General features: G+C 40.0%; 1 protein-coding gene across 1 annotated transcript in view; it reads left to right on the top strand.

Moving 5' to 3' along the window:
- The window catches only part of Acoxl (acyl-CoA oxidase like), a 279060-nt gene that overhangs the window by 785 nt on the left and 265609 nt on the right, over positions 1–12666 (top strand). Inside the window, 1 exon segment of the mRNA XM_028755859.1 lies at positions 11346–11429. Coding sequence (XP_028611692.1) covers positions 11346–11429 — 84 coding nt within the window.

Here is a 12666-nt window from a genome sequence, read left to right as displayed (position 1 = left end):
TCTTTCTTTCTTTCTTTCTTTCTTTCTTTCTTTCTTTCTTTCTTTCTTTCTTTCCTTCTTTCTGGGACAAGGCTTCATTGTGTAGCCCAGGTTTGCCTGGAACTCTCTATACAGACCAGATTGGCTTTGAACTCACAGAGATCTACCTCTTACTTCTGCTTCCAGTGTACTGGGATTAAAGCATGCACTATTATGCTTGGCTTACAGTGTAAAACTTTTGTACATCAAGGATGATGTGTTTTGAATGTATCCCTTCAAATGTCTGTGTTAAGGTCCATCATAGCTATGTTGAGAGGTGAGGCTTCTAGGAGGTGATTAGACTTTGAAGACTCTGCTTCTTTATTCTGTATTTTGAACCCTCTAGAGAGTCAAGACTCTCTCTAGAGGGATAGAACTGGTAGAATGGGTATCTCTGTATATAAGAGGGGTTCATTAGAAAGGCTTACAGGGTGTCCAGCTAGTCCAACAATGGCTGTCTATTAATGACAAGTCCAAGAATCCAGTAGTTGTTTACCAGGCTGGATGTCTCAGCTGGTCTTCAGTATATGCCAGGATCCTAAAGTACTCTCCAATGCCAGTGAAGGAACGGACTTGCCAGTGAAAGCAAACAGGCAAACAGCAAATGCTTCCTCTTCCATGTCCTTTATATAGGTTGTCACCAGAAAGCATGGCTCAGAGTGAAGGTAAATCTTCACACTTCAGATGGTTTAACTGAGAAAATTCCCTCACAAGTGTGCCTAGCCGCTTGGGATTTTGTCAGTTCTGGATGTAGTCGAGTTGACAACCAAGTTTAGCCATTATGGTTTCCATAAAAAGATTAATACCATTATGTCAGTATCGGAAGACCAGCCCTGGTCAGATACTGAGGTGGGAAACAGCATTGGACTAAGGCCAAAGGCTGATTGATATTCTCTGGTCTTATAACTCTCTCTTACTGTTCTGGAGGCCAGAAGCTGAGGGCCTCTGGAAATTTAACTCTCTTGCTATTCTGTGGCTAAATGCTATTAGCAGCAGAGGAATTAGAAAAAAGGCTTAGTTTCTCTCTGGCCCAAGGGCCCCTCACTGGCCAGGTGAGACACTAGGAGTTCATTAACTCTTTGTGAGCCAGAGAAAAAAGAAGAAGAAAGGGAGAATTCAAGTACACATGTAGACATACTCGCACACGCACACAAACACGCACACGCACACACACACACTTTGGCTGGGCCCTACTACCTGTCTTAACAATTCCACAAGGATTCACGAATACTTATATACATACACAGATATCTATACACTATGTATGCGCATGCATATAGGTAGACATATATACACGTGATAGATGGGGTGGAGTCCCACTGCCAGCCATACTTTATTTCTTCTGTCTGACCTTCTTATACCTTCTTTATAAAATTACTTCATACATGAAGTGTTACACAAAAGGGGAGTCACAGAAGGATGTTGATAGTAAATTCAAAGCTGGGTTTCATTCTATAAGCTCATTATATGTTCAAGGCAACAGTTTCACATGGCCTTTATTTGTTTGTTTTTTAAGATTTGTTTATTTATTCTATGTATGTGAATACCCTGTCACTGTCTTTAGACACACTAGAAGAGGGCATCAGATCCCATTACAGATGGTTGTGAGCCACCATGTGGTTGCTGGGAATTGAACTCAGGACCTCTGGAAGACCAGTCAGTGCTCTTAACCGCTGAGCCATCTCTCAGCCCCACATGGCCTCGCTTTATCATAGTGCACACCTGTGGCTTCATCCTTGGATTTGACCTAGAATGAATGTTTTTCCTTGATCACAAGTTTGTCCCAAGCCTATTTCTCTTTTTTAGTGTAATTTATGAAAGCTCGTGATATTTTTTATTATGCAGCCTTTATTTACTATTTTATGAGGAGGGGGCACATTCTATTCTTGATTCTAACTTTATTACATCCTTCTGGCAAAACAACTAAAACCGTCTCCTTAAACTTACTTTTTAAAATTATTTGAATCAAATCAGGGATGGTATAAAGTCACTAATTTATCTAAATGCCATTAATTTATGAAAGTTCATCTTTCTGTTGATCAGCAGGAAATTTGCTCGATAGGGTGTGCTGTTGCCCAGGAATCTATAGGCTATGGAATAGTGACAGGAAAGGCACATCAACAGTGAGAAGCAATCCTGGGATGAAGTCTGAGGACCCTGTATTCTCAGAGCTCACTTATTGCAGCCATGCAAAACAGTGGACCATCTCTAGAAAACTCACTTGCTTGTCATAGTCTTTTCTAGATGGCTTTTGAAATCTCAGGAGTGGGTTGGTTATGAGAGTTAGTTCTTTATAAAGGGTACATTTTGTATTTTGAATTCTACCATGGGATGATACAGCAGGATGTTTACCAGATGCAAGACCTTCATTCTTGAACTTTCTAGGCTTCATAACTATAAGAGGTAAACTTCTATTCTTCATAAATTACCCAGCCTCAGGTATTTTGTGATAGCAGCACAGAATGGACTAAAGGAATACTGGTGTCAGAGTGAAGAGACAGTCCATAGGATGGGAGAAAATAGTTGCAAATCATATTTCTAAGATATCCGTAAAATCTAAAGAATTCTTACAACTCAACTATAAACAGTTTAATTAACAGATGACATAATCTTATATGTAGAAAAGAACAACAATAATTTGTTTTAAAATGGTCGAAGGACTGAAAAGACTTTTCCTTAATGAAAACATTCAAATGACTCTTCTTTAATAAAAATATACAAATAATCAGTAAATACACAGAATAATGTATGATATCAGTAGTCATTAGGGAATTGAAACTCAAATGGTGAAATACATATTCCTTTACAGCCTTTAACATAGTTGTCTATAACAAGTGAGACAATCCCTCAAGGGTGGGAAAATGTGAATCCTTATGTGTTGCTGGTGCTGGGATGAGAATGTAAAGTCATGTAGTCTCTGTTCAAGACACTATGACATTACCTTAAGAATTAAACATTTAACCCCTGATGGATGGCTCAGAGGTTAAAAGCACTGGCCGCTCTTCCAGAGATCCAGAATTCAATTCCCAGCAACCACATGGTGGCTCACAACCATCCACAATGGGATCGGATGCCCCCTTCTAGTGTGTCTGAAGACAGCTACAGTGTGTGTGTGTGTGTGTGTGTGTGTGTGTATAAGATCTTTAAAAAAAGAATTAAACATTTCCTTAAAAATTAAATCACATGATACAGAAACCACAGTTCTTAATATATGCCACAATAGTAGAATTAAAATTAGGCATATGTATGTACAAGTTATATAAACATGTGTTATAAACACATATCTATCTATCTATCTATCTATCTATCTATCTATCTATCTCCAAAAGAATAGGCCTTTTTTTGGGACTTCCTCATGTTATGGCTGCTTCTGCAGGGTACTGCTTATCAGCTAGTTCTTTCAGGAAATGCCCTCACAAACCTACTTGGAAGCTTGTTTCTTAGTTGAGTCCAGATCCAAGTAAGCTGACAACCAATATTTAGCATCACAGCACACTAACAGTATTTGCACAATAGCTAATGTCTGTCAGCAGAGAGAGGAATGAGCGAGATGAGACATAACATAAGGGAACTCTGACACCTGCTACGTGGACAACTCTTGCAGGTATTATGACTAACAAGAATAAGGCTGTTACAGAGGACAATTACTTGTGTGACTTTATGTGAAGTCTGTATAGTAATCAGATTCAGGGAGACAGGGATTAGGATAGTGCTTATTATGGGCTGGGGAAAAGGAAGATGAGGAGGTTTTTTTTTTTTTTTTAAAGATTTATTTATTATGTATACTGTGTTCTGCCTGCATGTATACCTGCAGGCCAGAAGAGGGCACCAGCTCTCATTATAGATGGTTATGAGTCACTATGTGGTTGCTGGGAATTGAACTCAGGACCTCTGGAAGAGCAGCCAGTGCTTTTAACCTTTGAGCCATCTTTCCAGCCCCAGATGAGGCATATGTAACTGGTTTGGATTTTCACTTTGGGAAGATTTAAAAATTCTAGAGATGAATGGTGTTGGTTTTAGAACACTGTGAATATACATTATATCCCAGGGCTGGATTCCTAAGAGTAGTTGAAGTAATAATTTTTATAGGTATGCTCACACTAAGTTATTAAAATTTAAGCATGGGAAACCATAGAACGATAGAAGGATACATAGGAGACCTCACAGTAATGTGATCTGGAGAAATGCCCCAAGGGTCAGGGAGTAGATTGGGTGGATACTGGGGTAGTAAATAGGTAGATGGAGTGGGTATCTGGAGGGAGGAACATACTGCTCAGTTAAGGAGATACTCTGTGAGTAGAGAGAAGGAAAACTTGATGAACCAAGGATGAAGTGTTATGTGACAATGAAGGGCCTTAGAAGGAGTTAGGTTTCCTCACAGTGGATAAAATGGAGAGCTTCTAGAAGGACTGAGTGGAGCAGGGCTTGACCTGATATTTTACCAGAAGTCTTCCTGGCTTCTGGGCTTGAGACTATATTAGAGGCATGACTGAAAAGAAGCATTGAGTGGATATTTTCAGTCGAGAGAGAAAAAGAGAGAGAGAGAGAGAGAGAGAGAGAGAGAGAGAGAGAGAGAGAGAGAGAGAAAGAGAGAGAGAGAGAGAGAGCTGGTGATTGCCAGGACCAGATTGACTAGTAAGTGACTGAATTCAAGCTTCTTCTGGAATTCTATTGAAAAAGTGGTGGGATCTGCTGATGGATGGCTAGACACAAAGGAGAGAAGAATGAAGACTGAAGACTATTCTGTGTTTGGCTTGATGTCATCTAGAGGTAGTCTTCAGTTATGATCTGAAATTTGGGATGTATAGGGATAGGATGTGTAGAAAGTCATGAATACAGGGATGAATTAAGAACTGGGAAGCTAGGTGGATCCCCAATGAAGAAGAGGCTTGAGGACTGAGTCTGGTGGTTTCTGGAAAAGGATCAGAGTGGAGACGGGGGGGGGGGGCTGACCAGAGAAATAGGTCATGAGTAGAAAAGAGCCACAGGTGTTTTTCATAGTTATATGATATGCTGTACAAACTACACATGGTGATGCATACAAGTACCCAAGTAATCTCAGCATCAGAAAACTGAGGCAGGAGGATAAAAAATTCAAAGCCACTTCAGGCTGCTTAAAACCAAACAAACCAAAAGAAACAAATAAACTACTAGGAATATCATAAAATAAATACTATTCCCCCATTTTATAGGCCATGGGCCATGGGGCTAATGATTAGAGAAAAAGTTTAACTTACCTAAAGTTAAATGCTAGAAGGAACAGAGGCAAAAGTCAAACTACTCCTGCTAAATTCCACAGCCCTAATGGGGTAACTCTCCACCCCCACATAGTGTCTCTGTTATGCTGAAGCAGAAACAGCTGGGAGAACAGGATTGCATAACTCAAGAAGCAGGTGGCATTCTCTGTCTTCCAAGTGCCCATAATCTATTGGGCCAGTGCTAATGTGGAATAGCTAAGTGGGGGCAATGCAAGTTCAACCCACCTGGGCAAGCTGGGATGGATGCCAGCTATAGCAGGCTGCAAAAGTTTCAACTGGTAACTTTAGGTAGGTGTATGGAGGTAGGAAGAAGCTACTCTAATGCGGGTTCCTGGGTACAAGGCATACTGACTTTTGGGCGTGGGGGCAAGCTATTTTGACTGGGAGCATCTTAACATGGGTATGGAAAATACTGTGGCTTCCTTCCTGCCATGTGGCAAAGGTAGGCTTGAACACAGGACCCGAGGCCAACCATTGGAATCTGTCACTGGGACCAGTAAGCAGGCAAGGGATGTCACGCAGGTGCAGAAGCCAGGTTTCAGGTTTATGCTAGCCATGTGCAGCCGAGTCATGCTTCTACTCCACATCAGCCTAATCACTAATGTTAATTCTGGTTCCCGCACTGGGATCAGCTTTTTCTTAACCTTATGTTTCAAGTTTGCTTCTTCACCTTCCGCTCATGCTGTGAAGTTTGGAGAAGTCAAACAATTACAGATAGAGATCATAGAGAAATTCACAAAACTCACTGGAAAAAATGCTGAAAATCTACATTATTAAGATAAGACACATTCATTTCAGGAAAATTAAAATAATACAAACACAGCGAGACTCATAATACCATATATAACTAATAACTGACTTATGTATGCCAGAGTTGTCTTTTTTTACTGTACTTCATATATATTTATATGTTGCTTTAAAAATTATTTTTCGGTCCCATGTTGGAATCAGATAGATGAGGGTTCATACTTGGTTTCTTATTGAGAAACCCTAGCCCTTGGGCGACTTTCTTACTTTTCTGAGTCCCAGTTTCCTTCACCTCAAAGGGTTCATGAGAAGATCCGATGACATCCCCTGTGTTAGTCTCTTTGGATGGTATGGGCAATATCAGGTGTTGAGTGAGCAATCGATGGTATTATGATTTACCATCCAGTTTTTAAGTAACAATGTTTTTATCTTTCAAAATGTAAATGATTTGAGCAATAGTTGTTCAAAGGCAAAATAGATAAGCAGTCATTCGTTTCTATTAAGGCTGTTGCCAGATGATGTATTTTTCACGAACAGGAAAAAAAAACCCTGATGGGTCAAGCTGATAAGATCAATAAGATAAAATTCATTATTACACACTGTTATTATTGACTAATTCTGTGATTACTCTTTAACTGAAATAATTTCCAAATGTAGGTACATGGGTAGGAGGCATCTGCTGCCAGAGGAATGTATATCATGTCTGAGGCAAGAACCTGGAAGAATCTTACTTTGTCAGAATGCTGTAATAATGTCTTCATAAGATGAAAATGACCCTTACATAAAACCATGGGAATGTCACTTTTCTCAGTCCTGTCCTGGCTTTTTCTGGAGCAGTCAAAGTTCCTGGGAGGACAGAAATGCACAGCTACTGTCTTTGGGATCAAATGTTTCCAGCACTCTACTCAGATACTCTACTTTTTGATCCTGGTAACCGTCATGGGACATGAAAGCTGGACGTGAAGGTTGCACAGAGATGGCTAGATTTTCTTAAGATGGTAACTGGAGCCAGTTGGAGGCTTTATTCGTTGGGGAAGGGGTGATATGGGACTGATATTCAAGGTGTTCTGGTGCCATTATTACAATTTATGTATCAATTCCAAACACATATGGATGTACAAAGAACCTAGAATGATTAAAACAATCCCATAATAAAGCAAAGTTGGTGGGCTCTCACTACATGGTTTCAAGGTTCAATGCAAGTTTCTAAGAATACGCAGCTCTGATATAAGAAAAGACATACACATCAAGAGAACATAATAAAGAATCCTGACGGAAATATACATCAGTTAATTTACTCTTGATAGTGTTGCCAAGGCAACTCTACAAGGAAAGTTCTGAACCTTGTTGATTTTTATTGCAGAAATACATGTCTTTCAGGGACACCTCTGGGTATATAAGACTTTTTTCTCTCTCCAGAATTTGTAGCAGAACATCACAGCATAGAGATCTGCTACACAAATGCCCCAAAGGAGAGTATTTTAGGCCAAACTGTCTTCCTTCTGTTTGAGACTGAACTTATTAAGCAGATGTGTTTGATGGCATGGGCTACAAGTTTGGATATAATAAAAGTTTGGATATATTATCCATACATTTATAAATTTACTATTTAAAATCATAAATTTGTATGATGATATAATCATTGAGTTTTCTTTGAATGTATCAAGTGTAAATGAAAGTAGCTATTGACATAGCAGAGATATTAAAAAAGACACAGAAAACTGCACTGATTAATGATTGACCTCAATCAATATAGACAGTCCAGCTAGTGCTGCCAACTTAATGCGAAGACAAATTTGCCAATAATGAATATTAATTAAATAATTAGGTAATCAAATTAAAGGCACGACTGAGAGAATTTATGTGTGTAAGTGATGTCAGAATATATGCCAGCAACACAGTCAATCAATTCAAGCCCAGTCCAGGTTTCAGAACTTTGATCTGACTTTTGAAAATGGACCAGCCAAGTGCATACTCAAGTTAACACCAGGAAATGACAAACTCCTCCTGACGTTTCCCATCAGGCCTAATAACAAACATAGCTGTCTCATGTGGAGATTGGGGAAGGGAAGTTATCATAATAAACAATTTAAAATGCTCCAAGATGGATGAATTCAACACATGTGCTTGTAGTTAGTTTCAAACTTGTGAGTAAAAGTGACCACAGTTGGACATTACTAGTAACAAAGTTATATTCCTGTATCAATGATGTGAATGGTCAGAATGAAGGAGAAAGAAAACCATCCACACTTGATAGTTCCAAGGGATTTACTATCATCTAACATCTATTTATTGATCATCTACCATCTATGTATCTATGTATCTATGTATCTATCTATGCATCTATCCACCCATCTATCTAATAATTATTTAGAGACAGGGTTTTTCTATATAGCTCTGACTGGTGTGGAATACCTATGTGGACTTGGTTGATCAGCTCTTTCCTCTGCCTCCTATGTACTGTGATTTCATATGCCCAGGAGATTTGTATACTTTTGGTGGTTTGGGTTTAGAAAAAGCAGAACAAGTTGTTGAAGGCAAAGGGATGTTTGTTCATGTGACTATAGACTCAGGACGATGACATGGGGGCACCTTGACAGGATGATGTTGAGTATTCTCTGGTGGTACAAAATAAGATGGATCAGTAATGAAGTTTGGGCCACCAGAGTCCTTAATAACAAAGGACAGTGAGAGGCGGTAGTAAGATATTCTTGAAAGGGCTCTGAAGCTCTAGTTTCTGACCCTGGTTTTGACACTCACAAGGTAACTCTGGTTGGGTAAGTCCCTTGATTTCCCTCAACATTTTCCATGTTTTATGTGGGGTCTGGGTGGTTCTAAGGATTGGTAAAACAGAGGACACTGGGCCCCTCAAAAATATCTGCTACAGTTGTTTTTCATTATCTGTTTGTAACTGACTCTTCAGTGCAAGCCCAGGCTGGAGCCACGCAATGGTTTCTGCGAGAGCCTGGAGATATTTTAGGAAATAATCAATACAAGATGTGTTGGGTTGAAGCCATGTTGAGAAACATAAATCTTGACAGTATGTTGTTTGATAAAATTAATAATTCTTGAGAGAAACATTGTAAAAACCTGTGGGATGGAAAAATATGGAGTATGTCTAGGGAGAAAATTGAAGCCAGCATGGAAAGAGTCATCCAAAGTTGGTCATCATTCTGTTGATACCGAGGCAATACACATACACAAGCACACCCATGTATGAGTGTGTGCATAAAAACACAAAGATATGTACAGATATTTAACGGAACATATATAAATGCATATATTGGAACATGCACACATATACATACATGGAAGTACATGTACAAACATTATATAAGATGGATGTGTCCATACCTGGATATACAAATACATGCTTGCAAAAATAGATGCACATACGTGCACCCATGAGCTACCAGTACTAGTTTTATTGGTGAGATCTCAAAAGAAACTGGCCTATGAGGACGATTAGCACGAATTCCAACAATGATGATTGCACATTGTCCACTCAAGGGGCTACCACTGTCTCAGGAAATGTTGCTCTTGGATTTTATTAAAAAGTGTGTGTGTATGTGTGTGTGTGTGATGTTGAGTTTCTTTCTCTGTCATTATCCACTGTATTTTCTGAGACTTGCTCCCTCACTGAACATGGAGCTCTGTAACTTTGCTAGATTGGCTGGTTAAAGAGCCCCTAGCAGCCTCTTGTCTTGCCTCTCTGGCTTTTTACACAGGTGCTAACGACCCAAACTCAGGCCTTTGCTCATGTAGAAAGCACTTTGACCCACTGAGCTGTCCTAAGCCCTGCTCTAGTTTTTCTGTAATTAAACAATGGAAAAAAGTATGTTCATTGAACTTTGGAAGTTGTGAATGCTGTGGATAGGGAGAGAATCAGCAGGGAGGAGAGACCAGGACCTCATGGCTTTAAAATCATAACTCAAACCCAGGGGTGGCTTGTGATTAAAAAGAGAAGGACATGGCTTTTCCTTTATCTAAAATGTCCCCAGATTTCCTGAAGGATTTTTTTTCACTTATTGCTGTGTGAACACTCGGAGAAGCTAGGCAGGATGTCTTGGCTGCCTGTACTGCAGGGGAAACATACCAGGAGGCCAGGGACAAGCTTGGTAAAGCCTCAGGGGCAAAGCATCTTCTCCCAGGCTGACTTGCAGGCAGGAGCAGTTGATCTTCTGCTGTGTAGAAAAAGAGGCTGTGGGCTTACGAAACAGGAGGTAAGGACTATTGCTGCCCACCCTGATGACCTGACTTAGAACCTCAAGACTTACATTGCTGCTGTAGGAAAGAATTGACTCTTTCAAGTTGTCCTCTGACCTCTACACATGTGCTGTGTTGTGCATACCCCTAAATGTATGTATGTATGTATGTATGTATGTATGTATGTATGTATGTATTCATTCATTCACTTTACAACCCAATATCAGCCTCTCCTCTCCTCCCAGTACCCCTCATGCAAATCCTCCTCCTATTCCTCCTTCCCCTTCTAAGAAGGTCTTCTCTGGGCGTCACCTCCTGACTAAATTCCCCACCTCACCCTTAACATCAAGTCACTTTAGGACTAGGTGCATCCTCTCCCACTGAGGCCAGACAAGGCAGTCTATTTAGGGGAACAGGTCACAGGCTTAGAAACAGCCCCTGCTCCAGTTGTTGGTAAACTCACATCAAGACCAAGCTGCACATCTGCTACATATATACAAGGGGGTCTAGGTCCAGCCAGTGCTCACTCTTTGGTTGGTGATTCAGTCTCTGGGAGCCTCCAAGGGTCTGTTGGTCTTCCTGTAGAGTCCCTTTCTTCTTCCAGTCCCTCAGTCCTTCTCCCAATTCTTCTGTAAGACTCCCCAAGCTCCATCTAATGTTAGGCTGTGAGTCTCTGCATCTTTTTCCATTGGCTGCTGGGTGGAGCCTCACAGAGGACAGTTACGCTAAATTCCTGTCTTCAAGCATAACAGAGTATCATTAATAGTGTCAGGGATTTTTTTCTTGCTCATGGGATGGATCTCAATTTAGGCCAGCATTGGTTGGTCAAGTTGGCTTTTGACTTAGGGTTGCACATACCCCAAGTTTTCTTTTTTTAAATCTTAATAAAAGGGAAAAAGAGTCCTTGAATACCACACCCAGATTGACCAGAGGCCCTATTGACACAAAATGAAACATTTATTTTCCAAAGAGTGATGTAATTATTTTCCAACTTAAAATTGCTTTGTATTGCTTTATTGTGACAGTATTATGTATATCACATATTATTTAAAATGTAAACTTCAAAGGTCAGAAGACTACGAGGAAATCTTCACAATGGGTTTATTATATTTTCAGGAAGAAAAAAAGAAGAACTTCATCAGCCGAAGCCTTGTCCTGGGAGAAGTGCTCTGCATGGTGGATGTGGCCATGTCTATAAAGGTGAGAGGCTCTGGGCAGGTCAGCCTAGAGGACTCGCACTCACTGGGCATGAGAAGGAGTGAATGACATCACCGTGAGCTCCCAGCATAGTTATTAAACAGGTGTCTGTAAAGTGGTCCACAGCATGATTCATCTCCCTGCCTTCCCCTTTCTCTACTATCAACTATTCTTTAGTCTTTGCTCTTTGTGGTTTGGTTGGTTTTGAGACAGAGTGTTCCTACAGCCTAGGCAGGCCTTGAACTCCTGCCTCTGTCTCCCAAGTGCTGGGATCACTGGTATACTAGTCTGATATTTTTTTTTGTTTGTTTTTGCATATTGTTTTAATTAATATATGTGTTGTATATTAATTGATTATTCTCACTTGTCTTTCTTTTCTCTTCTTTTTCTTTTTTTTTTTTTGAGACAGGATTTCTCTGTGTAGCATTGGTTGCCCTAGGACTCGATTTATAGATCAAGCTGGTCTCGAATTCACAGAGCTCCACCCACTTCTACTTCCCAAATGCTAGGATTATCCACCTACTTCTACCTCCCAAATGCCGGGATTAAAGACATGCGCCATCTCCACCCAGTTTCATTTGTCTTATTTTCATAAAGACAGTACCATAGATGTCTGTAATTTACTTTCTTCACTTAGATATCACTGCTGAGATGGATCTATGTTGTTGCAAGTGATTGCTTTCATTAATTTAAGTAACTTGAATATTTGATTTTAAAATATAAACCTTAAATTTTATTTACTTTTTATATTTATTTATTTATTTATTATGAATGTGTGTCACATAATGGAAAACACTATCTGCTCTCTCATCATCCAACGTGGGAGTCAGATGGTATCAGCTACTTTTGCATCACAGTGACCCAAATACCCACTGGAAACAACAGAGAGAGATGATTTATTTTGGTTCATGATTTCAGCTCATTTTGGCTGAGAAAGCATGGTAAAGCAGGTGGCACCATTGTGGCAAGAGTGTGCAGCAGATAATTGACATCACAGTGGACCAGGAAGCAAAGAGCAAGAAGTGGGCAAGGGTAATGCATCTCCAAGATGCTCCTCTTGTTATAACCTTCTGAGATGTGAGCAGAATGTGTGTGTGTGTGTACACTTGCACATGTGTGTATATGCATGTAGAAGCCAGAGGACAACCTTGATGTTATTTCTAAGTTGTTTTTTTTTATTATTATTTTTCATGGAGAGAGAGAGAGAGAGAGAGAGAGAGAGAGAGAGAGAGAGAGAGAG

Source organism: Grammomys surdaster, unplaced genomic scaffold (genome assembly GCF_004785775.1).
Source record: "Grammomys surdaster isolate TR1022 unplaced genomic scaffold, NIH_TR_1.0 129, whole genome shotgun sequence".
Classification (NCBI taxonomy): Eukaryota; Metazoa; Chordata; class Mammalia; order Rodentia; family Muridae; genus Grammomys; species Grammomys surdaster.
This window is presented reverse-complemented; position numbering and strand designations above follow the sequence as displayed.